The sequence below is a fragment of the Bactrocera latifrons genome, unplaced genomic scaffold, assembly GCF_001853355.1.
Source record: "Bactrocera latifrons isolate USDA-ARS-PBARC rearing strain unplaced genomic scaffold, ASM185335v1 scaffold_0, whole genome shotgun sequence".
NCBI classification, from domain to species: domain Eukaryota; kingdom Metazoa; phylum Arthropoda; class Insecta; order Diptera; family Tephritidae; genus Bactrocera; species Bactrocera latifrons.
In genome coordinates, this window is record NW_017534406.1 from 3,096,723 (window position 1) to 3,122,924 (window position 26,202).

General features: G+C 36.4%; 4 protein-coding genes across 5 annotated transcripts in view; 1 reads left to right on the top strand and 3 right to left on the bottom strand.

Moving 5' to 3' along the window:
- LOC108973349 (glutamate--cysteine ligase) overlaps positions 1–4,075 on the bottom strand; it is a 20,657-nt gene extending 16,582 nt beyond the window's left edge. Inside the window, exons 1-2 of one of the 2 annotated variants that reach the window (XM_018940779.1) lie at positions 3,880–4,075; positions 3,132–3,247 (exon numbers count right to left, since the gene is read on the bottom strand). The gene's annotated coding sequence lies outside the window, so the exon portion shown is untranslated. Of the gene's footprint in view, positions 1–3,131; positions 3,592–3,879 lie in introns of both variants that reach the window. The other variant, XM_018940694.1, reaches the window with a different exon arrangement.
- Positions 4,076–4,347: 272 nt separating this feature from the next.
- On the bottom strand, positions 4,348–6,618 carry LOC108975349 (nudC domain-containing protein 1). Its single transcript, XM_018943804.1, has 4 exons — positions 6,139–6,618; positions 5,199–6,081; positions 4,931–5,141; positions 4,348–4,871 (listed from the first exon to the last, which is right to left on the bottom strand). The coding sequence occupies exons 1-4, from the start codon at positions 6,279–6,281 to the stop codon at positions 4,387–4,389; spliced, it is 1,722 nt and encodes a 573-aa protein (XP_018799349.1). The 5' UTR covers positions 6,282–6,618; the 3' UTR covers positions 4,348–4,386.
- A 147-nt stretch (positions 6,619–6,765) lies between these two features.
- LOC108975282 (NCK-interacting protein with SH3 domain) lies at positions 6,766–20,498 on the top strand. The gene is made up of 9 exons (XM_018943686.1): positions 6,766–7,136; positions 7,590–7,774; positions 14,024–14,173; positions 14,244–15,443; positions 15,498–15,695; positions 15,775–15,883; positions 16,922–17,131; positions 17,193–17,365; positions 19,226–20,498. The coding sequence occupies exons 1-9, from the start codon at positions 7,133–7,135 to the stop codon at positions 19,415–19,417; spliced, it is 2,421 nt and encodes an 806-aa protein (XP_018799231.1). The 5' UTR covers positions 6,766–7,132; the 3' UTR covers positions 19,418–20,498.
- Positions 20,499–23,399: 2,901 nt separating this feature from the next.
- LOC108968732 (branched-chain-amino-acid aminotransferase, cytosolic) overlaps positions 23,400–26,202 on the bottom strand; it is an 11,281-nt gene continuing 8,478 nt past the window's right edge. Inside the window, exons 2-6 of the mRNA XM_018933350.1 lie at positions 25,618–26,034; positions 25,043–25,398; positions 24,792–24,973; positions 24,503–24,657; positions 23,400–24,439 (exon numbers count right to left, since the gene is read on the bottom strand). Of these exons, the coding sequence (XP_018788895.1) occupies positions 24,251–24,439; positions 24,503–24,657; positions 24,792–24,973; positions 25,043–25,398; positions 25,618–26,034 (1,299 nt within the window). The 3' untranslated portion in view covers positions 23,400–24,250. The remainder of the gene's footprint in view (positions 24,440–24,502; positions 24,658–24,791; positions 24,974–25,042; positions 25,399–25,617; positions 26,035–26,202) is intronic.

Genomic DNA, 26,202 nt, shown 5'->3' on the forward strand with positions numbered 1-26,202 from the left:
AAAAAACTATTTTATTTTTCAATATGGGATTAATTGTTTTTGTCAATTCGACATTTGTTATTTCACTTCACGATACATTAAATTGTTTTTATTTTAATAAACTTTATGTTTTCAATTTTTTTATAGTTAAGCTCGCATAATACGAGTATAACGAATATTAATTGTTTATGGAATAGTTCGCTTAAAGTAGTTAAAATTTCACCTTTAAAAATATATAACACAAATTGTGCGCTTTTCGGTTCTCACGAAGTGTCTGCAAACTTTGTGCGACAGTGTATACACACTTTGTAGATACGTAGGTAGCGTTCTTTTTTGCGTGTTTATCAGACATTTTACACCGAACTTGCAAAAAGAAAATAAAAAAGCTAAACAAATGAATCTACATACATATAAATTCATATCTTTTTATGGTAAGTTTATATGTATATATGTATATTGTTATGTACATATGTAGATAACATACACTGATATTAAATTAATTTCTTCAAACAATTATGCACATGATAAAACCACTTCAGAGGCAAACAACAACAACAACATTTTCTGTATAACCGTTATTATGCACACGTTGTGCAACAATATTTAGAAATTTGCTGTAACGATTTTAAATTATTAAAACACTTTTGAATCACGAAATTGGTTTGAGATCATTCAGGCCGAACTGCCATAGGCGTAGCACATACATGCATATGTACATACTACATATCTACATAAATATATAAACGTGTGTAGGCATGTGCATGTGAAAAAAGTAAGGACTTAAGTGGGCTAAAAACGTTTCAGAATTTTTTTTTTTTAGAAAAATGCAGAGTCATGATGAGGTGACGACTAAGCAATTGCAGAGGCAAACCTATGATAATACATATTTGCATACATTAATATGTACATAGTATGTATGTGATATGTAAAGCGAGAGGTTTGTTAATTTCACAAGACCAATTTGATGACGTCATGCAGGCAATGAATTTATAAATTAGTTCGTTAGATACTTACATACATACATACATACATACATGTGTATATACATAATAAATTCAATGAGTGAAATGCCATGTGTTTCGGTAATACTTTTCTTCTTATAATTTTATGTTTGAAACTAAATTGTTTTTCGTTAAATTTTCATTGAATTTTCATTATTGATTAAAAATTATACATTTACAACTTAACTGCATATTTGGTGCAGTTTAGAAAAAGCGGTTATCAGGCTATAGGAATAATTTTGAGTGCTCTACTATAAATATTCAAAATTCCCAAATCATAAAAATCAAATACAAACAAAATATATGACACCAAGCGTACTGACAACTAACAAACGTATACAAATTGGAACACCCAATGAAAAACTGCAAATGAAATTCGCAAATTAACAATAATTGTTAGCTACCTGAAAATGCAATAATTAAAAAAGTTAGAAGCTAAAATCTTTTGAACTCTTATTGGCGGATATTTTGTATTTTGTCATTTATCTCATGTGACAATGACTAATATAATTAGTAATGTAGAAAACTGTAAACTGTGTTTCTTCTCAGCAAATATGCATGAGTGGAATGAGTTGATAAATATGTAGTTACATAAAAGTTGATAAGGAAATGGTTTCTACAGATTCTCCAGACGTATTGGAGCGAACTATATTATTGTGTTGACTTCGAAATGGAAATGCGTTCTTTAGTTTCTCAGAAATAATATGTATTCCCTTCACTTAAATATTTAAAAATTTGGACTTAAGCAATTTTTGGAAAATTAAGTGGGATATTTGGGAAGTGGCGCACTTTTAATTAAAACAAGATATGTTATAATTTATACATTAAAATAAATGTGATATATCACTTCTTGCAACAAATATGGTATAAAAACTACCATAAACCATAACATTTATATTTAGCTTTTATAACATTAATATTGCATTTTATTTAGAAAACCGGTTTATTAGTGAATTTCATAAATATTGTATATATGTATTTTTTTTTTTTAACAATTAGTCACAACTTCTCTTATCGGGCAACGATTTGCGTCTATTTTTACTATGACGTCTAGATATTTGTTAAAACAGCTGGTTTCATTTATAAACAAATTAATTTTAGCATGAACACCATTTTGTGAATCCCATGGTTAAAGGAAATAAAGTTCGTTTTATGTTTCAATACTAAACCAATATGAATATAAAAGTAATTAATTGGATTCAAAGTTTTGGTTTCACGATAACTAAGTTATAAAAACAAATAAATTCCATGAAAAAGAAACACATGCAAAAGATAAATATAGAAGCCTAAATTTCAAACGCTTATTTAAGTTTCATCTACTTTTGACCTAAGCTCCTTGGCCTTAACACTTTATAATTGAAGCACAAAATTAATTAGAAACAAAATACATTTGATATTGTTAAATTTTGTATAGATATCATTTATATAAAAATAATGATTTTAACCTTGAAATTTCAAGTATCTGTTCGTTTGGTAAATATTCAGTAAACACTTTATTCATCAGTCAATGTGAATACTATTATTTATATTATATTTTGATTTATAAAGGTTTCTTTTAAGATTTGAAAGCATAAAAAAGTAGAAACTTTTGGAAAGTGCTTTAAATTAAAGATGGATTTTATGTAAAAACAGAAGTGTATTTGTTTCATAAATTGAATTATAACTTCAAACTTTATGTGTCTGCAGACGCCTTGGTTTATTTAGTGGTATTTCATATACACTAATTATAAAGTTGTAGTATTAAATGAATTTCAAAAATACACAAAACAAAAGGGTAAAATTAAGAAAAATCATAATTGAAACTAATGTCAAGGTTAACAGAGTTATTACTATATATTGTTCTATTGTGATACTATAAGCGGCGGTGAATGTTCAATGGTATTTATTTTAAATTTTTGTTGTTATATTGCTTAGTAGAGTGTATACACAAAGGCATGTCTACTAATACGCATAACAGCAATTGCAAAGTAATTTAATAAAGGTAGATACATAGCAGGTATGAGATTACTCCCACGATTTGCCATCGATTTTTTAAACAATTAAAAGCTCTTACCAGCAAAAATATATATTCTACACAAATATTTAATAATATAAATAATTTTCATACTTCATACAATATTTATAACATACCATATATTTTTATACACTTACCTTTTAATAACTTTCTAACTGATGAGTATGCTTTTTGTTTAAAAATACTAAGGCCGCAATATGCACTTATTTCTTTGCACTTCAAACGAGTAATGATATATCCAGTTTTCGTATAGCTACGGGCACGTGAAAGTGTAATTAAAAATATTAAATTATAGGTTGTTATTGACACGAAGTCTCCAACTATTCAAAATGTAGTTTTGTGTGCTTATTGTGTAATATTTTGCCGGTCAGAAATGCAATGTTCGTGCCCTTTTCCTAAATTCGGTATGATGAAATACTATTTCTTCCTAAAGGTTTTATGGATGTATTGTCAACCTCTTCTTCTAGATTATTATTTCGTCGTTTATTATTTACACAACAATTCTAATTTAGAATTTTTATCTTTTATTTTCTATTGGCGGCCGACTATCGGTTCAATTTTTGTGTATACGATGCATTTAATCCTCACACTAGTTTCCTATATTGAAATTTATCTTTATAGATATCCACTGAATGACCTCACTCACTCTTCTTTACAGAGCCAAGAATTTTATATGATTCTCACACAGCCGAGATTTTACTGTCGGCTCCGCAGGAAGGGTTTGTTCGTGGCAAATACAATAGACGATTGTCCACAACAAATCAAAAATGTTGCTCAACCACACGTTCACACAATGAATTGACAGCGAAGCTCCTCTGCCGATACACTTTTCAAAAAATTTTATATTACACTTGCTATAGAACTCCTACACAATTTTTAATTTACTTTTTAAAACTGTTGCTCTTTTACTCCGGGTACAACTAAAACTATACTCTTTCCGCACATCCAAATTGTTTAATATTCTCAAGTTTGTGAAGCACGTTGTTCGATAGACTCGCTATTTATGCAATTCCGCTATAGCCACCGCAAAGGTTTATTTCCAATTCCACCGAATTCCACTGCATGCCCGTTGTCGATAGTGCTTTTCCTACTGCTGCTTCTGCCAAAAGTCATAAAAAATTTCTGACATTTTGCTTTCTAGACATTCTTTTAGTGTTGCCATGCTGTACACTTCTTTTTAGGAATGCACCCTGTATTTTCAAATATACCACCTTCGAATTGTTATTAATTCGCATATATTTTTAAAACAATACAATATTAAAACTCACTTAAACTAAACTCAAGAAGCTAGTTAATTACTTATATACCCAAAATTAAATATAATGTAAACAAACATTTGAGACTCATATAAAATTTATTTTGCATTATAAACTATGTATTATATTACTTTAGTTAACTTAATTGTAAATGTAAAATACAACGTTCGGTAAGTATTGTTACTACATGTTCAGCAGTCGCTAATCCTAGCACTTCTCCGGTGTCTTCAAGTGTTATTAAATGCTGCTTGCCTATTTTAATTTGTGGACCATTACGGTTTCTTAATCCATCTGCTCCGTCGTAATTTGATTTGTAAAGGAAAACATGACGATGCGATTCACAAATGATTGCGTAGTTTAAATCCGGTGAGCAATCAACGAACTTCCGTTGTTGTTTGGAAGCTTGGACATATCCAAATGCATGCAAGTTGCCCTCATGTCGAAGAGACCAATCTTCAGGTTTGGAGGGATTATATTGCTGCAACCAAAGCCCCGCATCAACGTCTTGTCGTATCGCCAAAGCGTTAGGAAATCCGGGACGCAAAATAGTGGAAAATATCGGAGGCGTTGATCCGAACAAAACAGCGTGTGTAACCGACTTACTTGGCATATGATAGCGACCTTCAAATTACATATTATAATTTTATATTAAAAAGGTTTTAAAATTTATGCTTACTCACCAATTTTGATTTCATCGTCGATAGTACCCATTGGAAAGTCACAATCTTCGATAGGTGTCTCTAAATTTGCAATAGGCTTCTGATCTATAGGCAAATCGGATTGTCTGCTATCATCCAACGTTTCTTTAGGCCCAGCATTGTTCTTGAAGAGCCATAACCAGCTTAAAGATTGATTTTGTTTAACTAGAGTTATTTGTAGATAATTGTTTTCCTGAAAATAACAAAAATTAATAAGGAATATTTACAATAAATATCATATATAACGTACGACAGTCCATGTCGTCAAATCTTGATCAATCTTATCGTATAGGTCATTATCAAGAAGCACTTCCTCGCCTACTTTTACAGTGAGTTTATTAGCAACGTATTTTATGTTATAATCTGATCTTTCTTTTCCTTCCTTAACGTCAAATTTGATTATGATGTCTTCGTCTGTTTGTGACCAAGTGAAACCCCCTATTTCATAATTTTTATCGTGTAGCTCAGCTTTTTCAACATTAATTTCGCTAATACTATTCGTGTTTTTAGAACGAAAACTATATTCATGATTCGAACATATTATCAGGGATTCCGCACGCGGTTCAAAAGTACAGTAATACAACGATCCTTTGCCTTCAAGGGTCTCAATCACTGAAAAATCCCAATTTTCATTTTGTATCCATTTGCCACAATGCAAGTGCATGAAATGACTTGATCCACCTCCTGTCACGTTGTCAATCCTCTTAATTCTACCAATTGCCATACTGATTTGTTTTTTCTCCTGCACAATATCCAAGCGGCAATCAAATATCATAAAATTACGCTCCCCAAGCTCCTCATTATTTAAGTTCGTTTCGGCTATCAAAATCCATTCGGTTGCCTTAAGACGATCTTTGGTGTCGAATAAATAAATGCCTTGAATACCATCGCATACAACACAATACTTTTCAGAAATAAAGCGCATGGAATAATTGTAATCTCCTTTCACACGTGTAGCTGCCGGTTTCAGGCGATAAACGATTTGCATTGATTCACCACGACCGGTTGATTCATTATAAGCAGTTCTTATAATCTCCCCAAGACGACTAATATAAAAGCAAATTGTGCGAGCCCAAGGATCCACATGCAGCAAATTTTGCATGGAGAAGAGCTCCACGTGCAATAGAGAATACCTTAAGAATGTCTATATATATTTGAGTGCTATAAATGGGTTATATATATTTACATACTGGTCTTCATTGGTCTCAGCTCTAAAAGGAAGGTAAGACAGCTCCTGGCGTAACAATGGAACCGGATCTAACGACAACTTGTAACCATCGAAATTGTTTCGTATGAGATTCCGATCAGGACGCAACTCCACAATTTTAGCCATTTCAAAATATTTATTTCAGCATACGAACAAAAAAAAATTATCAAAAATGTAATTTCAGCTATTTAATGCATGACGTTTACGTAAATAACAAATAAACTCATGCTTCTGCCGTGTTTAGCACTTTTTTTATTTTGGTGATGCCACTTCCAGTTATTAAGAGTGTTAAAAATTGCTTCATTTACCAGAATAGAAATATGTAGTGTGTAATGACGTAAATTTTTAAACGTTACAAAAATTACTATCAATTTTGGCGAATTGAAACATTATAACCCTTTGATAGTTCGCAATTTACCAAATTATGTGGTTTCATTACTAATCATTACAGTTTTTTTCGCTATCCTTTCTTATCAAAATCTGCCACTCTGGTTGAGCAGATCCAGTTTGACATTTTATTTCATTTAGTTTTTCTTTATTTTGATTCCCGACTTTCATTGCAGTATCCTTTTTATCCAGAACCTATAGGAAATGGGTGGGTAAATTTTCAGGCATTCTGTATGATTCTCTGTTTGCCTTCATATCATTTATGTGTGGCATTTGGAAAAATTAGTTTGATTAGAAAATCTAAACGTATAATTTTAAACTTTGTGAAAAATTTGTGTTAAATGCTTTCAGTGAATGTAAATTTGAATAAGTTGTAAACAAAATTTGAAAAATTCGGAAAAAATTTGAAGCAAATAATAATTTAAGTGTGCATACATACATATATAAAAAGTTTTGGTTTAAAGGACTTTTTATTGCATCGCTTGTGTTGACGCCTAGCGTTCCCTATATTGTTACTTAAATAATACACACCGCGTCAATGTAAAAGAGGAATAAAAACAAGAAGTCCAAATTACGTCCTTGGCTAGAAAATGGGTAAGTTATAAGTAAATAAGGAAACGAAATGCATAAAAGCGTAGCTAATAATCGTGGTGCAGGATGTGTACAATTACTAAACTGAAAGACGTGTGTGTACGTTAATGGCGAAGGGGGGTGGTGCTGGTGTGACAATTGCATTATGAGCAAATTTGGCGATTTCACACCGTTGTCTTGTGCTTTCCGCATTCCGATTTGCCAAAACGGGCAAGTATTGGAAGCTTCGGATTGGAAACAAACGCGCTTAGTGCCTTGAGCCGCAGCTTCTGCTGCAGACGTGCTTTTGTTATTTCGCTTGTGTTGTTTTTATTCACATTTTACCTGTCACATTTGTGTCTCATGTATTTATCAATTTTTCTAAATAATTTACTGATATCCTTTAATAATATCCTGTAATTTCTATTTTCGTTGCTTTCATTTCTTGGAATATCTTGTTGGGTTTCGTGCTCGTAGAAAGCATCGAAATGCTTAAAGCACTTTACGACTTCCAGGCGGTCTATCCCAAAACGATAAGCTTCGATGAAGGAGAATACTTCATACTATACCAGACTTCAGCACGTCAACGGAACTGGTGGCAAGTAGTTAGCATGAAAGGCAATATTGGTTTTGTGCCATCAAATTACGTAATGAAAATTAAGGTAAGTCTCTCAATGTTTTGTTTGCCTCAATTGCAACATTAAAAGTGGTCGGTTTTATGCTTAAAAGTACTTACAAAAATATGCGGAATAATAATTAATAGCAGTCGGCTATTGTGTAACTCAAATTTAGGGGTGTGGTCAGTACAATTCATTGCAATATTTACAAAGTTTAAGTTTGCCAACTCTATTCCTAGTGACGTAGGTCGGAATATTCACTTTATACGTAAAAGAAAAGTTTTATTTCGATTGTTGAGGAAATAAATACTTAAAGTATTAAAACTAAAGCAGAAGTTGGTAATAAACTTCAGATATTGTGCGGAATTAATCATAAATCCTTAAATTTGGCATTTAATGTATAAATATAAATCTTAATAGAATTAATCAGAGTGTATTGTTCATGCTCAATCTAAACCGCCGTAAAATACATAAGAGTAGAAACAATATCGTTTATTTCGACATATTTAACAGAGTTTTAGTTACATAGTCTTTGATTTGATTTATTAAGCTTTTGAGAAAGTGATTATAGCTTATAGAGCTACTCATAAAACTACAATAACAGTAAATTTCTTTTCATGATTGATTATGATGCATTTCAACGATTTCAAGTCACTAAGTTGTTTATTTATAGACCATACAGATCAGAATTAAAAACAAATAGCTATGTTATTATCGAATTTTTTTTGACTAATCTGGAATATTTTGAAACTGTAATATTTGTTAGCTACAACTGTACAACGTTATTCTAAGATTACATAAGGGCATTTAAAATTTTCAAGCACATCCTTCCAAATTTGTCAGAAATCATTTTCTTATGCAACGAAGCAACACAACTGCCTTTATCGCTGCACTTCTGTTTGATTTGGTATATCATATTTATATAGCGGGTATATTAACAAAACATTAGAGAAATTACTTTTAAAGGTCTGCAGATTCAATATTTGAAAAAAATCTGAAAACTAAATCAGTAGCCCCTATTTTCAAAATTTTTTCAAAAGGAGTTATCAACTTAAATGCAAAAACAGGTCTTATGAAAATAATCCCATGACATCACAACTTGAATCTCTAATGCAGTAACATATTTAAAAATATCTTGTAAATGGTGTCCATTTTGTATTATATCCTTTTCGCTTCATATGTATAGTATATTGATGAATTCTTTAATTATACTAATATACTTTTCACTTTTACTTCGCCCTTTGTGCGGTTTCCGTTTGTACTTTAATGCTTGTCACTACATAGCATGGCCATTGAAGTACGAGTAGCGTTTGTATGTGTGTACATACTCAACCTATAATTACCCATGAAGATTGCCTCTTTTTCGGATTTACTTGTCTCCCGGAGCTGCAGCTGCTGGTGATAGCATCAATGAGTGGATAAAATGCAACTTGAGGGTTATTGACACCAATATTCGGGCAAAATGTCTTTGTAAAGCATTATAGCGCTACTCTATAGCGTTGCATATATTTATAATAGTGCTTAGATATGTATGTTTGAGTATGTGTACATACAGGGTGGCTGATGAATTTTGCTACATTAAGAAACTCAAATAATTTTTTTTTTAGTGTATGGAATTCATTTTTCTTTTATTCATGTTAAAGCTCATTCAATTTTATTAAATATAGCTTAATTAGTTTTAAAAATAATGGAATTTAAATGTTCATTACTGCTTGGAGAGTTGAGACAGGAATAGCCGCAATTSTTTCTCGAATGGATTGCCTTAGTTCATTCAAATTTGTTGGTTTTGCTTTGTAGACTTCCTGTTTGCAATAACCCCACAAGAAAAAGTCAAGTGCAGTAAGGTCAGACGATCTGGGTGGCCAACGGAATGTGGAGTTTCTGGATATCAGCTTATTAGGAAATTTTCGTCGCAATTCTGTAATAACAGGTTGGGCTATGTGAGGAGGAGGAGCTGCACCATCTTGCTGAAAACACACAGAGTTGAAAGAAATTCTCATTCGGCGTAATTCTGGATAGAAAAACTCTCTCAACATGCTCAAGTAATGGTCTCCAGTAACCGTAACGGTGTGACCGTTTTCTTCGAAGAATGCAGCGTGATGAAACTGCACGCCACAGTGTGACACGAAGTGGATGCAACTCCATCTCATGGAGTATCTGTGGGTTGGAAGCACTCCATATTCGACAATTTTGTTTGTTTATGTTGCCGTTTAAATCGAAATAGGCCTCGTCAGACATGAAAAGACAGTTCAACATGTTTCCATCCTCTTCCACCATTTGAAGCATCTTTTGGCAAAATTCCAAGAGAATCGGCAAGTCTGCAGCGTTCAGTTTGTTGCCCATTTGAATTTTATATGGGAATAAGTCCTAATCTTTGTGCATAATTGACTGTAATGACTGTCTGCTTACACACATTTGAGCAGATAAGCTTCTTGTCGAAACACGTGGATTGTTTTGTATGGCAGCAGCTACAGCAGCGATTGTKTCYTCCGTTCGAACTGAAGGGTTTCGATGGTAAGGTCTTCTGTTGACTGTCCCATGCTCGGCAATATTGTTTACAAGTCTCAATATGATCCATCTGCTCGGAGGATTGCCGCCAAACTTGCGCCTATACTCTCCTTGAACCTTGGCAAAGTGGGTTTCTACATCAATTCTAAGGGTTTAAGGGAACAGAAAATTCCAAAAAAAAAATAAAAAATGTTGCAAAAAGATTACCTTACTGACCCCTTAAATAAAAAGTAGCTTGAAATATTTTGTTGGACCTTCTTTGATTGTATGACAGCGTTAAGACGCGGTGTCATAGAATCGATTAACTTTTGAAATATGTACTTCAAGAGTTATGCCATTGTACTAGACAACCTCCAAGATTGCGTCAGGCTTTTCCAAAGTTCTGGGTGTCTTCTTCGTTGTTTTAACTTTAAAAATATGCCAAAGGCTTTCGATTTTTGATCAAAGTTTTGATTGGTCAGTCCTATCGAGTTTTTCTCACTTTATCCAAACATCTTATTGTTCAAAAAACCGTACATACCTAAAAGTTTGGTTATCTTTCATAAAATAATTAAAAAAATAAATAAATTTGAAGGATGCCACTTTTCGGCATACGACATGACCAGAGTTTAAAATTGTACCACACTTCTACCCGTTTGAGGTTCCATGAATTACTTCCAAATCTCTAACATCATAATAACTAAAGCGCATATTCGGGATACGGCTTGGCTGCTGCGGTCATTCCTTCGCCGTAAAACGGTCGAAAAAGCTCTGTTTATTTAAGTTTCGTTTAAGTTAAGTAGTATACTGAAAAGATTTTGGTATATATTGTATATGGTTTGATCGGACGATCTTTTCGAGCAACTAGTTGTCAACAACATCATTATTTACCTTTCCTTGCCCCATAAAAGCATATACATACATACATCTACATACACTAGCTGCTGTTTCCACTGCTGATGGATGGCAAATTGACAGTAACAGCTGTATTTTTGGGTTTTCCGTCATTTAAATTTAGTCTGTCTGAGTTAATCTAGTCTGTTCTCTTCTATTTATTTACATTTAATTTGCAAACAATATTTTTTCCACAAAAAATTCGCAATAAATTTTGTATTGATTTACTTGTATCCGTATACTAAAGAAGTGGTTTGCGAGCAACATAATATTCCTTAACTATTATAATTAGTACTTAGTACTTGCTTTGTTGTCACATGTGTGACCTTATTCAATTAACATACCCTTATACATACATATGTATGTATTTATGTATGTGTGCTGCCATCAATCTAATTTGCAAAATCTAGGTATGTATTGTCAATGAGGGCGTGCGCGTCGTCATTTTCATCCAAGTCCCCATAGGAAATGTGAACCTCAAATGTGGTTTTCCAAATTGTAGAAAAGGACTTCAAACCAATACACCGAATAGTACTTAATACTTTTGTTTAAAGAAAAATGTAGTCTTTCCCCGTTGCTGTTTAACTACTATATCTCGAAGCTCCCCCAACCACCGGAGAAATTTCAATCACCTTGTGCGATGATGATTGTACGATAATGACGTTGGGAAATGGAATTGATGGCATGTGCTCAGAAGTTAACGGCTATCTCTCCGATCTTTCTCTCTTTCCTGCCAGAATACTGCACTCCGGACAACGACGGGATGTCTTTTGATGTCTCCCATTGAACACCTCCACAGCGAGACGCTTATGCTTCCTGTAAATCAGCATAATGAACTCCTATCCAAACAGTTTCTGCCAAGATGTTTCCGAAGGAATCACCCTTGCAGCCATCTGCTTGGAGCGGAACCGCCTCCCAGGAGCATCAAAAGGTCCTTCCTTGACTACGTCGATGACGTCGTACAGTACGCCGACCGGACTTTGAACGCAACTGACTTTCGACAGGTACTGACCGCCATGCACAGTGGAACCATCAACACCTTCACCGACTTCCTTCCCGTGAATGGCGTTCTTGGAGTCAAACCACCAACTGTAGCAGACGAAGAGCACCAGTTGCCGCGAGAAACGCGAGTGACCCTAGCGCAACTTCGTTCTGTATATTGTAGCAGGTTAAACTCCTACTTATCCAGAATTGACCCAGACATATCCAATGTATGTCCTGCATGCAATGAGTCCTCGCGTGATACTGGCCACCTCTTTGCGCACCCTACTAACCCTACTCATCTAACACTCTCTTCCCTTTGGTCCGACCCCGTCGAAACAGTACGTTTCCTGGGCCTCCCGTTAGATGATCTCGACGACAACGCAAATGACCCTTAGCTTCCAAATGGGGATTAGAAAACCGTTAAAACAACAACAACAAGAGCTTGAGTTGCCGCGAAAACCGAGAGTGACCATTGACGCAGCGACGTGAGATCCACATGCAAACCTCAAAGTTTTCTAGAACTGCCGCTCTGCTGTGGTCAGAGAAGAGTTTGAAGCTCATTCCTACACAGTTGGTGTTAACACAAAGGAATACGAAAAAAAAATACTTTTTTTGATTGACGCTTTGGAAGCTGAAATTGATATGTAACGGAGTGAGCTGAGTGCCTGACTGCCCGCATTGAATTTTTTGTTGTTGTAAAAGCTATTTCAACCTTTTTAATTGGTAATATTAGACATTGTCCTCCATAATATTTATTGGTAGATCTAGAGACAACCTATCGGACTTGAATTATTGGGAAAAGAGTATTAGATGAATGGGTTTGAATGAACATGAGCACAGAAGTCATGTTGTGCATCCAAAACGTGTTTATTTGACCGCTAAGGTTAGGTTAGGTTAGATGGCTGATCTAGAGGGATCTCACGTGGACTGCTATATGCAGTCCTTTATGAAGAAAAAAGAAAATAAGAACTACTGTGTTGGATCTTATATTTCCATTCCCTTCAGTTCGGTGAGATCTTGGCGCTCCTAGGTGCTTGAGTCTTGACCTCTCAAACGCGGGACAGTCAAGAAGGAAGAGTTGAGTTGCTTCCAACTCATCTTCCATACAGCTTCCGCAGATGGTGTCTCTAAGATTCCCAACCTTACTGTGGAGACGCCAATAGGACAATGGCCTGTTAAACAGCACACACTTAGGAAGAGGCAAGCCTCACTCAGAGCAAAGAGAACACTAGATCTCTAGCGACCTTGGGACAAAAGGCTTTTGCGACAGCGCATGTACCGATGGTGGCCCAACGAGGGCCAAGCTTCCGCGAAGCCCAGCTATCTTATTATAAAGTCATTCGATGCAATTGTTAACGAGGATGATTAGTTCAAGTATCGCCGCTCTGCTGATTTATCTGCTAGGTTATAAATAAGAAGAATGCTCTGCGAATAAAGTCAAGTGGCTGTTTCCGAAGTGCCCCGTCCGAAACACATACATGTAGTTGTTGTTGCAGCGGCAGAAAACATTCCTGAATTTATTTCGAGGCATGGTGTCAAGATGACAGTCCTCGGTTGGATAAAACTCCGAGTTCATTCCGGTTACTGAGACCCGACCGCCGTGGGAAAGGTTTACATGTAGTATATGAAAGCGGTCGGCTTTTCTCAGCTATGTATGAAAATAATATTATTTGTTTTATTTCGAGATTAAAAATCCATAAAATACTTTTGGAGAATACTGCCGAGTTTGCAATCCTTGGTTAGAGAAAAATTCGGGTCTGTTCTATTTACCACTGTTACTAATCTTTTCCTTCGCTTTATTCACGATCATTTGGAAAATACATCGGTTTTTTTTAGTTTGATAAAATTATTTACTTAAAAAAGGTGTTCGAAACTAACCTGAAGTACACTAATGCCTCACTACAAATTTTTCTCCACGTCATTTTGAAGGTGGAACCGGATTTTCTCATCAGTTTCCTCAACTCCTCAATTGAGTCACTTGAAAAGTCAAAAGAAACGGAAATCAATGGAATTATGCCCAAAGAAGAGCTATTGGAGCGGCTGCGCGAGAAGAAAATGGCCATGGAGAGAGTTTACTTGGTAAATTTAATATGAACCTAAAAAGTAGAATGTAATATTTTACATATGTATATGTATATTTGCATTGCAGGACTATTCAGAACGTGACTGCGACTCTTCCTTGTCTTTTTCGCAAAGTATTAGCGAGAAAAATTGCTCCAAATCGCATAATAATCGTGCCACTTCCGCTTCAGCGCAACCAACACCGCACAGTCCACTAAGTCCACCGCGTTCAAATCGCTTGGATAGCAATAAAAAATCGATGTCTAGCCCAGCTGTCGGTATTGTGTTGCCACAAATTATGCAAGAATCAAATAGCATGGGCACCATGCAGATACAGACACAGCAATCACAACAGCAACAGCAGCAGCAGCAGCAGCAACAACAACAGTCACAGCAATCGCAAACACAAACACAAAGCAGCAATAAAGCCAGTGATATCACACAGGATAACAGTGTCACATCAGAGCCTTCAGAGACTACCACAACTACAACGACAACAAGCGAAGATGTGGTGACCACATACAAAGAACCTAGTCAACGTGAATCGCCCGGCCAAAGCCAGAGCCATGCCAAACAGAATGGCAGCGAGCGAAAATGTGAGGCGGGGGATGCTAATGGCAGTGGCGGTGGCGGTAATAGCTGCAACGGTGCTGCTGTTACCGGCAATGGTATAACTGGCGGCACAAATACCTTAACTGATACCAGTGAGCATTTCAATGATGAGAAGTTCGCTGAGAAATCCGAAGGCAGTGAACCGGGCAGCGATGGACGCGACGTTGCCACGTTGGCGAACGATGGACGTGGTGATTTTACCAACAGTGTTGAGAATAGCCAAGCGCTGGATAGTGAGGAATTAGCTGTGCAGCAGGCTTTGCCAGCAGGTGCTTCCGGTACAACTATAGTTACCACAAATACTGCGGCATATGGCGTGACACGCGCTGATTTGAAGGTGGAATCCTCTGATGTTTATCAAATTGTAGATATAATAAGGCGTAATACGAATTTAAGCTTCGATTTGTCATGCGAAGCTTTACGCGTCGTCCTCACTAGTCTAGAGCAATTATATAACGGTGCCATAAATCCATACTTAGAGGCTGTGGCGATACATGTAACCGACAAAGTGGAGACACCAAAAGCCTTGTTGGGCATGACGCATGACTCGAAGCGTCTACAGTACATATTCTCGCAGCTGGCGGATTGTAAAAACGATACGGAGCAACGTTCGTGGATGTTGTACGAAGATGAGGATGATATAATACAATTTCTCGAAGAACTAGTGGAAATTTTGGTAATTATCTTGCACATTTACAAAAAAAACTTTAAAAACACTTTTTTCTTTTAGAATAACGCCGACGAAAATATTAGTTGTTATGAAATGTCGTGCGACCAGTACCAGGTGCTTATTAATCTAGTGCAGTATTATCAAATGGAAACGCGTTGGCCTATTAAACAGCTATTGCTGAAGACTTTTACCGCTGCTTGCCATTTGGACCATATTATAGTCGATATTTTACTGACATCTGTATTGCCATTAGAAATTGTGAGTAGAAGTGTTTTTTGCGTTTGTTGAAATTTCCATGCTAATTTCACACAAATTTCACTAATTTACTATATTTCAGGTAGAAGATATGAAAACCAATTTTGCCAACTTAGATAAATTTAAGAAACTTGTCAAAATGTTAACAATCGTCTTTTCATTAGGTCAACCAATGCCAGTAAATCATCAAGGTGCGTAAAAAAGCAGTTAACGATTAATCCGATTACGAAATCCCAAAATTCATAATCCCCCAAAAAAAAAGAAAAAATTACTTTTTCCAATCCAACAGCGGGTTATCATCAGTTCTCTCGATTAAAACAATTTTTGTAGAGGCGGCTTTCGGTTGCTCTTTAAAAATAGTCCTGGCTAATTGTTGTTGTTGTAGCGACAGTTTTCTGTCTAGTTGACAGTCTTTGGACGAATAAAAATCCGGGTCCGTTCATGTTCTGCAGACCCGACTATCATGGGAACGGAGTTTCGGCCGATCCAACAGCGGGGTATCAGCAGTTTTTACGCTACGAACTCGTTTTGTAGTCGCGGACTTCGTCTGAGCTTTAAAAAATTGTCCTGGCCGATCCAACATCGGAGTGTTCTGTTGTTGTAACGATTATCCCGCTTCTGGTTAGGGTTAAATATTAAATGTTGTTGTTGCTGTTGTAACGAGCACTTTGTTTGGGTAAAAATGACATGTTAGCCGTCATCGGGGTCATTTAACGGGAGGCCTACAAAAAGCAGCAGTATCGACGGGTTCGGACCAAAGGAAGAAAGGGGTTAAGTGAGTCAGCTCCATGGGGCTACAAAGAAGCGATTGATATAGTGCTGGAACTCTTTACATGCAGGATATAAGTTGGGTATGTCACGGTCTATTCTGGATAGGTAGGAGTTTAACCTGCTACAACACCTAGAACGAAGCTGCGATAGGGTAAAAAAATAAACAGTCATCGAAGTCACTTAACGGTACGCCCATTAAACGTGTTTTTTCAACGGGTTAGGACCAAAGAGAGTGGGGAGTTAAGAACTCAGTGCATGCAGTGTGCTTCTAACCTGGGCGGTCGTTAGTTTTTTCGCTAAGAACTCCTTTTTGGGGATATACATTTGTGGATTTCGAGTTAGGGTATTTTAGTTGAATGATTTTGTGTTTGGGAACTGAATTTTGGAGGTTTCAAGCCTCTCTATAAAAATATAATAACTTTTAGTAAATGTTCATAACTACAAATTATTGCTTTCAGATTATCTTGGTGTGCACTTTGCGAGTTTCCTTTTAGAAATCGTTGAAGGCAACAATCCGGAAACTCTAGTCGATATGGTTATATCCTTAATATTGGCATTCAATCTGCAATTCACCGACTTTTCGCAAAATGTTGTCGTTGAAGCCATGCAAAGTTTGCCCAGCGCTAAAATATTCACTGAGAAAATACTGTTATTATTAAATAGAGAAGGTAACTATAATATTTTCTTTCATATATCCATATTAACTCGTACATTTTACGCGCTTTGCAGAAGATCCAATTAAGTTGTTGAAACACTCAACGGATACCATGAATTCAGTGCTGAAAATGTTTATCGATATCTTCAGCAATCCCGATACGGCTGGCATGTTTTACACGAATGACAACAAAGTGCTCATTGATATATTGGTGCGACAATTGTCCGATTTGTGTGCCGGTAATCCGGTAAGTTCCCAAAATTACATTGTATATGTTAGTAAAATAGCTGGGTGCATCTAACGGTTCTTTGCAATACCTCGAGATAGACATATAGTTGGATATCAACTTATCAAATTTGACCCGGACGATGCGCTTAAACCGAATCGATAAATACTTCTTTCAAGTCATCGAAAACTCAAGTTAAAAAAGTAAAAATCATTCTGTTGGCATCAGAGAGATAGCTGAGGATGTCAACTTATTTTACCGATTCAAGAAATTTTGGTTAATGGTTTGGGTGTGAGTCGTGTCAATGCTAAATTCGTACCGAAAGGCCGGAATCTTTTGCAAAAACGGCGTCAAGTAGAGGCCGCAAAAGAGATTCTGTAATGAATGACGTCAAAACTGCCAACCAACCAAACAACAATGTTGCAAATGGCGCTTCAAAAATGACCTGACATCTGAAAAACCAAAAGCCACTGAAGGCACAAGTCAAGATTTATAACAATTTGTGGAGAACATTTGACTAATCGTTACATGCTTGTACTGGCTCATGACCCTTGGACATAGTAAAAAGCGTGAAAATGTAGAGTCCGGTCCGGCAGTCCGGTTCAAATTTGATCAAAGCGATTATGCGAATTTATTTACCAGTGATAGTATAACATTTCAAGTTAATCATATATCAGAAACTATTTCTCGGATAAACTTTATATTTTCGCATAATATTTTCAAATATGGAATATGTACATTCGATAAAGTTTTTGAAATTCACAACCCTATGTGTTGTTGTAGTATTAGCGCTTATCTAGTCCTCGTTAAGTTGGTAGGGTTCAGATAAGTTGTCGTTCAGATCATCCAACCCAGGTAGGCCCAGAAAACGTGCTGTTTCGGCGGGGTCGGATCATAGGCAGAGGGTTTTAAAATTTGTAATGTTAGCAGCGCATGGAAAGAGGTGGTCATATATTTGATATGTCAGGGTCGATTCTGGATAAGTAGGAGTTTAACATGCTACAGTATCCAGAACGAAACTGCGTAATAATCTCTCGATTTTCGCGGCTACTCGAGCTCGTCGTCTGCAGTGGAGATCTCACTGTGCAGATGTTCGATCGAAGACATCAGGAGGCATGTAGTCCGGTGTGCAGTGTTCTCACATGTCTGTAGCTTCCTCGTCTGCATTTCACTGAATCTCGGCGACAATATTGGTGCGGCGTAGTTAAGGACCGGCCGGCCGATTGCGTTGTATTTTGCGAACAACGTTTTTTGTCTTTTTTTTGTTGCTCAGACTCAGGCTCAGACTGTCGAATGTCTTACCTAAAATCGTAGGGTTATTGGCAGTCGGGATTTTAACGCCATCGACTGCGATGTTAATGTGAACTTCTTCGCTCAGTTAGTGAATAGTTCAATTACCACAACAGCAGGTTCTACGTTACCAGGATTGACCCTTATTTTATCCGGCTTCTTTGTTAGAGATCTAGCGGCGTTACCGGAATTGATCCGGATTTTATATGGCCAAGGGTTGTACTTTCGGATATCTAATTTCGTTGTAATCGGTGAGTTTTAGATCTGATCTAAGTGCTGTTATTGTAGACTAAGTGGTGTCACAAAAAAAAAAAAAAAAAAAAAAAAAAACAATTTCGAAGGATCATAGGGAGTGGGTGTCATATGCGACCTTTTTTCAGCTATGGCTTAATATTATTTGTACAATTTACGAGAGTTGTAGTGGCAGAAAACATTCCTGAAGTAATTTCGAGGCATGGTACCTAGTTGACAGTCCTTGACCGAGTAAAAATCCGGCTCCGGTCATGGGAACGGAAGAGAATATCTAGCGTTTGGTTATGGTCTTACTTATTCCCTACTTCTTTTAACTTCAGCTGTCGTTTCTTCTTACAGATGCGTCGTTGCTACTTGGAACTATGTCGACGCATTCTACGCAATACTAATTATGCTGAGCACCAGCATCGCAAGCAGGACTTTATGAAAATATTCACACGCATATTTTGCGAAGAAACCGAGTGCAGCGCTTCGGATCAACAGTTAGTGCGCGAGATCGCTAACGAATTTCCACAATTATTCAAAGCCTAAAGGCTGGAACGGCATTTATGGTAGGGTAGGTTGGGAGGAGGAGAAATGCATTTCGATGACTGAGCTAATTGTAGTAAATCCTTAGTATGACTATATTATTTACTAAAAACCGTAACACAAAATTTAACTTTTATTTTGTAAACAATGCTATTTTGTAATGGAAATTTTAATGCAGCTTTTACTTTAAGTGTGTTTGTCGCTTCTTCATTTTTTGTACATTTACTTTCGATAAATTCGAATTCTCATTGTTAATAATAACAATAAATTAACAAAAAAAAAATTATTTATAAAAAATTTAATTAATTAATTTATTTATTAGATTCAAGTATTTATACATTAGTATTAAAAGCATACCTTATTAAGTACTTTGTTAAGTGCGAAATGTTCTAAACGGCAAAGAAGCATACGCTCACTCAGCTGGCAACGCCACACCAGCGCATAACAAACATTTGTTTGTGCGCATGTGGCATGTTAACGGCGCAACAAACAAAAAATAATAATAAACTTAAGCAATTAGTTAAGCAGAAATATTGAAACAGTTTGCAATATTTGAAATTATACCTGAAATATTATAAAAAATAATAATTATAAAAAATAAGTATATTTAATATCGATGTAACATTATATGAGCCCTCAGTGTGCACGCACTCATTCGCAAGGCTAAGTGGTTGTTCCAGGAACAAAGCATCAAATGAAATACTCAATGATTTCTGTTTGTCAACAAGAAAGCGCGCAGCCAAAGCATAAATTGCACAATAAACTGAAAGTTTTAAACGGTATTTTATGCGCACCTCGTTAAATATTAATTGTTTTCAAAATACTAAATTCTAACAAAGATCTATATTAGCTTTTTAAAATAACAACAACTAGTCCGACATACAAATATTAATTTAATTTTTTTTTTATTCATAAGAAAACTTACTTTAAGCACAAATATTTAGATCAAAATGTAATCGAATTGGCGTTTGCCGCGTGCAGCAACACATTTTTACCTTCTAAAAACAATTCTAATGCAGAACAACGTAACGAATAAACGAAGTTAATAAATATATACAAATATAACAAAAACAAAAAAAAAAAAGAAAACAACCATTTTAAACAATACCATGTTAAATTTGACTATATAATCTATATAATGAAATTAAATAAATGACCATATATTAAATATATATACGGAATATGTTATAGCCAATACTGAGAAATACTGAGAAACTGCAAATTGACAAATTACATATGCATATGGTATAATGAAAATACTATTTATTTAACTTAAAAAAATTTTCTAAACAGTTCTCGATCAGAAATATTAAAAAATATAAACAGTAAAAGTAGCCTAAAAAAAATTGAAAACATTTACAGTAAAACTGTACTTAACCACACCGTGTAAACATTTTTTAATGCATTCAAATCAAATACAACATTTATTAAAAACCGTAAATTTTAAAATACTGGCATTCCAAATTTATGGCACAATACATTTTGTTTATTGGAATTTATCAAACTTTTTGGTATTTTCGTAGTGTTGAAAAAGTTAAGCCTCAGCTGCCCTTGTCAAGGTAGTATTTACCATATATATGTATGTAAAAATTATTGTTATCTATTGTATATATTAAGTTTGTTGTTATATGTACTATATGACTGTTTTTAAATCAATTCAAAAGACATCCAATGGAAAAATGTGTTCAATTCATTTTTGAAAACATCTACACATACACTAGCACATTTTAATTCGAGATTAAATCAAAAGTTTTAAGGTGAAAGTAATAAAATCATTGTTTTATTTAATAAATCGTTACGGTGTAGTTTATGTGGCGGATGGAGTCATGTGTAGAAGTTCACGCAAGTGAGGAATGTGACTGCCATTCACTGGGGAGTGGCTAGAAATGATTCTTTTACATATTATCAAGCAGTTCACGGCTTCCGATCCTAGACCAAGCATCCTCTGGCTAGCCAAAGAACATCCGTCCGAAGGCGAGCTAAAGTGAGAAGGAAAAACATCCCCTCCGGGTTGTGGGATGGATTTGGGACCCACCACATAAAAAACGCACCCAGTGTAAAAAAAAAGAACAGTCAACCTAGGATGAGACGACCTTTCGATGACGACCATAGTAAACAAATTAAGGATAACGATTTGAGGGTATGCACCTGGAATGTTCGGTCCCTTAATTGGGAAAGTGTCACTGCACAGCTGGTTGATGTCCTCGTTAGAGTGAAGGCTGACACCACCGCCGTTCAAGAAATGCGATGGACAGGATTAGGACTGCGGAGAGAAGGCCCTTGTGGCATTTACTTCACACCAGACAGCCAAGCGATTTTCTTCTCGACTTGCACTCCTGCTCTCTGAGAGCACTCGTCAACAACTCGGTATAAGGGAACCGTGGGACAGCATTTGAAACTTCTTAAGTCCAGCTGTAATCGAAACCATTGGTTTTTGGGAAACGCAAAAGAACAGCTGGTACGACGAGGAGTGCCGTGTCGCAGCGAAAAGAAAACAGGCTGCTTACTCCGCAACATTACGATCGACCACAACACGCGCGGATAGACATTTGAAGACAGAAAAAGAGAGAGGCCCAAATGCGTAAGTGTGAAGAGCTTGAAAGCTGGCCGACAAGGGTAATGCTCGAAAATTCGACGCAATTTCTACTCTTGTACTGAATTTATAAAGGGAACAATTCTCCAGCCTGCTGAATGGTAGTGAAAGCGTTACGCCCGAACCCGATTCCCCAATCGATGACGATGGAGCAGACTTTCCATTGCCCAACCCTGAAGAGGTTCTAATAGCAATTACCTATCTGAAAAACAACAAAGCGGCGGGGGCCGATGGATTGCCGGCCGAGCTATTCAAACACGTTGGCGAAGAACTGATAAGGAGCATGCATCAAAGTCTTTGTGAAATATGGTGCTCAACGATTGGAATTAAAGTGTTCTCTGTCCAGTCCACAAAAAGGGGATACCACAATCTGCGCCAATTACCTTAGGATAAGTCTCCTAAACAACGCATATAAGGTTGTAGCGAACGTATTGTGTGAAAGATTAAAGTCCATCGTCAACAAACTGATTGGACCTTATCAGTGTGTCTTTAGACCTGGAAAATCAACAACCGACCAGATATTCACCATGCGCCAAATTTTGGAAAATATCCGTGAAGAACCTCTCCCAGCCGTGCGATAATAAGCGAAGCTTCAGACAAGGACACTCCCTATCGTATGACTTCTTTAATCCATAGCTGGAGAAAATATTTCGAGCTGCAGAATTTAATCGAGCAGGAACAATCTTTTGTAAGAGTGTCCATCTGCTGGCCTATGCCGATGATATTGAGATCGTTGACCTCAACAATCCCGCCGTTAGTTCTGCAGCGAAGCGAGAAAGCAACAAAGCAAATGGGTCTGGTAGTGAACGAGGGCAAGACGAAATATCTCGAGTCATCAAAAAAATAGTCATCGCATTCTCGTCAGTCTAGCAATACCGCTTTGGACATGCTCCCAAACCCAGTAAGCAGTGGAAGCCTAAAATTTAAGCTTCTTTCTGTTCACTAGCAGATGTTGAAATAAAATACAGTTTTTTCTTTTGTTTTGTGTGTTTTCCAATTCTCAAAATTGCACTTTTTTGTTTATTTCGAATGATTTGTTATAAGGCATAGGTACAACCAATACAAGCACTTTTAAAATCATAATAAAATATATTTTTATAATTACACTGTTATTTACGCTTACGATTTCGATTTACAAAAAAATTTCACAGCTTTTCTTAAACTTTGTTGGGAGACAATACAATTTTATTGCTTTCATTAAAATTTTCTTATTCTGGTTTTAGTTATTCTTTTTTTTTATATTTAATTTATGGCGCATACATTGGTATGCATGAATATTCTGGTTGCTGGCAAAAAACATTAATTTTGAATTTTGAAATAAAATATCAAAATAATGACAACAAGTCGAAGTTTAAACTAATAAATGCACTTGACTCTGGTACTTAGCTTTTCTTGTTTTAAATCAATAACTTAAACGAATATTAACTATAAATGAATGCTTTTGCCAGTTGCAACAGACGCGTATACATACGTACAAATGTCTTTACTACATATACCTGAGAAGTTGCTGGTTCAATAGCTGCCCAAAAATTTCAAGGCAAATATGCACAATAGAGAAAAATCTCCTTCAGTGACTTGCTGTAGCCACAAATTGGCACAGTAAACTAAAACTTAATTTCTCAGCATGCATTAGGGATGCACATCATTTATATATAATATTTTATAGGTTTTTCTGCGGAAAATGTACGAAAAAATAATGCCTATAACATTTCCTAAATTAAACTAAATTACCTTACCCTAAACATGTAAAATAAATAATATTAGAAACTTAAGAAATTAATACGTAAATATGGATATGGAGTCTTTAAATTATGAAAGGACAAGCTCAGCGAGCTTCTCCAGTATAGATTTCTACCTTCTACACACTTAAACTATTAGTACGACTGCATAGATATATGCATGTGTGTGTGTGTATAGTGCGTCAAAGTCGGATGAAATACATCACTGACTTTGGCGCACCGTACGACCAAAACATAAATGCAATGTTTGGCTAGAAAACTTAAAAAAAAGTGGAGCTTTGCCATTTCCCGTAAAAACATAAAGGTAATAGTGGATAAAATACGCGTTAGCGCTGCTTTTGACCATACCAGCTAAGCGAATAATTAAATTATAGGTAAATAGTGATAGTAAAGCTATTTCTCTCAAAAGAAGAAAACTTAAAACTATTAATACACTTTCTTTTGCTAAGAATCCAACAACAGTAGTTGCAGGATTTCGAAGACGTAGCACCTGAGTGTGTACTATTAATCAATGACCACCGCCCAGGGGTGATCTATTTTCCCATATTGAATTGCTGTTAGTGTTTCACGTATCCATTCGTGTATGGGCTTCTCCTGCTCCATGGTGGGTATGTAGAGATCGGTGCCCAAATAATTGATGCGATTAATGGGGCTGACCACACACGCTGTACCAGTGCCAAACAGTTCGAGCAGCTGTGGGTGAGAGTGAGAGTATTTAGTATCTTGTGTACAGCATAAATTGGTGGATGTACTTACTCTTCCTTGATTGAGCAGCTCGCAGACTTGTGCCATGGTGATCACTTCTTCGCGCACCTCAAATTTACCCAATTGTCTGGCTAACGTGAGTATCGAGTCTCTGGTAATGCCGGGCAGAATGAGACCGCTGAGTGGTGGTGTGACGAGTACTTTCGCTGTAAAAAAATGTATGACGTCACGTCAGCGTTTGTTAAAGCAACTTATTGTTATTAGGAGCATTTTTTTATATGCATTTGCGCTTCGGCCAGCTGTTTCTACGACAGTAAAGAAGAAGAAGACTTGTATTTACCTCCATTTTCGTTGACGTAGAACATGAAAATGTTCATTGTGCCGACTTCGGTGAGTTGATGATCCTCGCCGTACAACCACAATACTTGTTGCAGCCCTTTTTGGGCAGCCTCTTTTTGTACGTTGATGGTGGGTGCGTAGTTGGAGCCCATTTTGCGATTGCCAACACCGCCGGGCCACGCTCTGTACAAACGTATATATAAATTTATATTTAGTTTGCGTACACTTTTGGGGGTTTTTGAGCACACTCACCTTGTGTAGCGCGGATCTGCGAGCAGCGAGACGGCGCCATCACTGTCAGACTTAAAGTAGCAACCCACGGGGCTGAGTATTGTGTAGAGCAGGGCAGAGTCGGAGGAGGCAACACCGAGCGTCGGGTCGATACCGATCAATGTGGGGCGGATATATAAACTGGCAGCTTCACTGTGTGGCACCCATTCGGAGTCGATGGATATGAGGCGGGACAGGCATTTGATGTATTCTTCACCTTCGAATGTGGGTAGGCCGGAACGTCTGGCTGAGAGATTCATACGATTCATATTCATGTTGGGGCGGAAAATGCGAATTTTGCCATCGACACCGCGATAAGCTTTCATACCCTCAAAAAGCTGTAAAGAGAAGCGGAACATTTTCTTTTTTAAATATAGTGTGAGGATATGAAGTTTAAATCAGGATGTTTTTCGTGTTTTGCAATCAGGGACAAAATAGCGAACATCGTTCAAGGTTAAGCTATGGTTGAGTTAATAAACGAGGGGTTAACTCACTAAGAGCGCGTTACCAATTTTGATTAAGTGGTTGTTAAAAATTTTAAAAGAAAGTCGCCTCACCTCTACCGCGTAGTGCAACACTTTGGCCGCGGGATGCATCACGAGATTTTCGAGTGGCGTAATCTCCGGTCGCTGCCAGCCGCCCAAACTCCGGTGGTAGTAAATTTTCAACATGTGATCGGTGAATACTTTGCCAAAACTTAAAGCCTCATCATTATCGGGTTTGGGTTGCAATTGTTGTGGCGAGGCCAGGCGTACGGCCAATTGTACGGCAGCGAACTGTTGGCCAATATCCGCATCGTGTTTAATGGGTTCCGGCGCAGCTGTGTATGCGCTGGAGATCGATGTGGTGATCTGGAAGTCTGGCTCTGCCTGTTGTTTGGCGTGTTTTTGTGCGGTCTTCAATGACTGATTGCTGCACAAGCGAATTGACTGCTCAATGAAACGTATTAGCCTATGCTGGTTGCGGAATATATCCTGAAAGAAATTGAAAAGAGAAAAAATTTGTATTTGAGAAGCTAAGTTAATTTCAAGAATTAAAAATACAAAATTCGAAAAACAAAATTTAAAAAAAATTAAAATAAATACATAAAAATTAAAAGTAATAAATTAAAAATAAAAATAATAATAATAAATTTATATAAA

Excerpts from the sequence above, each read along its gene's own strand:
- LOC108975282 (XM_018943686.1), top strand. Across the intron at positions 14,174-14,243 it reads CCATGGAGAGAGTTTACTTG|GACTATTCAGAACGTGACTG; the intron begins GTAAATTTAATA and ends TTTGCATTGCAG. Across the intron at positions 17,366-19,225 it reads ATTTGTGTGCCGGTAATCCG|ATGCGTCGTTGCTACTTGGA; the intron begins GTAAGTTCCCAA and ends TTCTTCTTACAG.
- LOC108975349 (XM_018943804.1), bottom strand. The coding sequence starts at position 6,281 with ATGGCTAAAATTGTGGAGTTGCGTCCTGATCGGAATCTCATACGAAAC. Across the intron at positions 6,082-6,138 it reads GCTGAGACCAATGAAGACCA|GTATTCTCTATTGCACGTGG; the intron begins GTATGTAAATAT and ends GACATTCTTAAG. Across the intron at positions 5,142-5,198 it reads ATTTGACGACATGGACTGTC|GAAAACAATTATCTACAAAT; the intron begins GTACGTTATATA and ends TGTTATTTTCAG.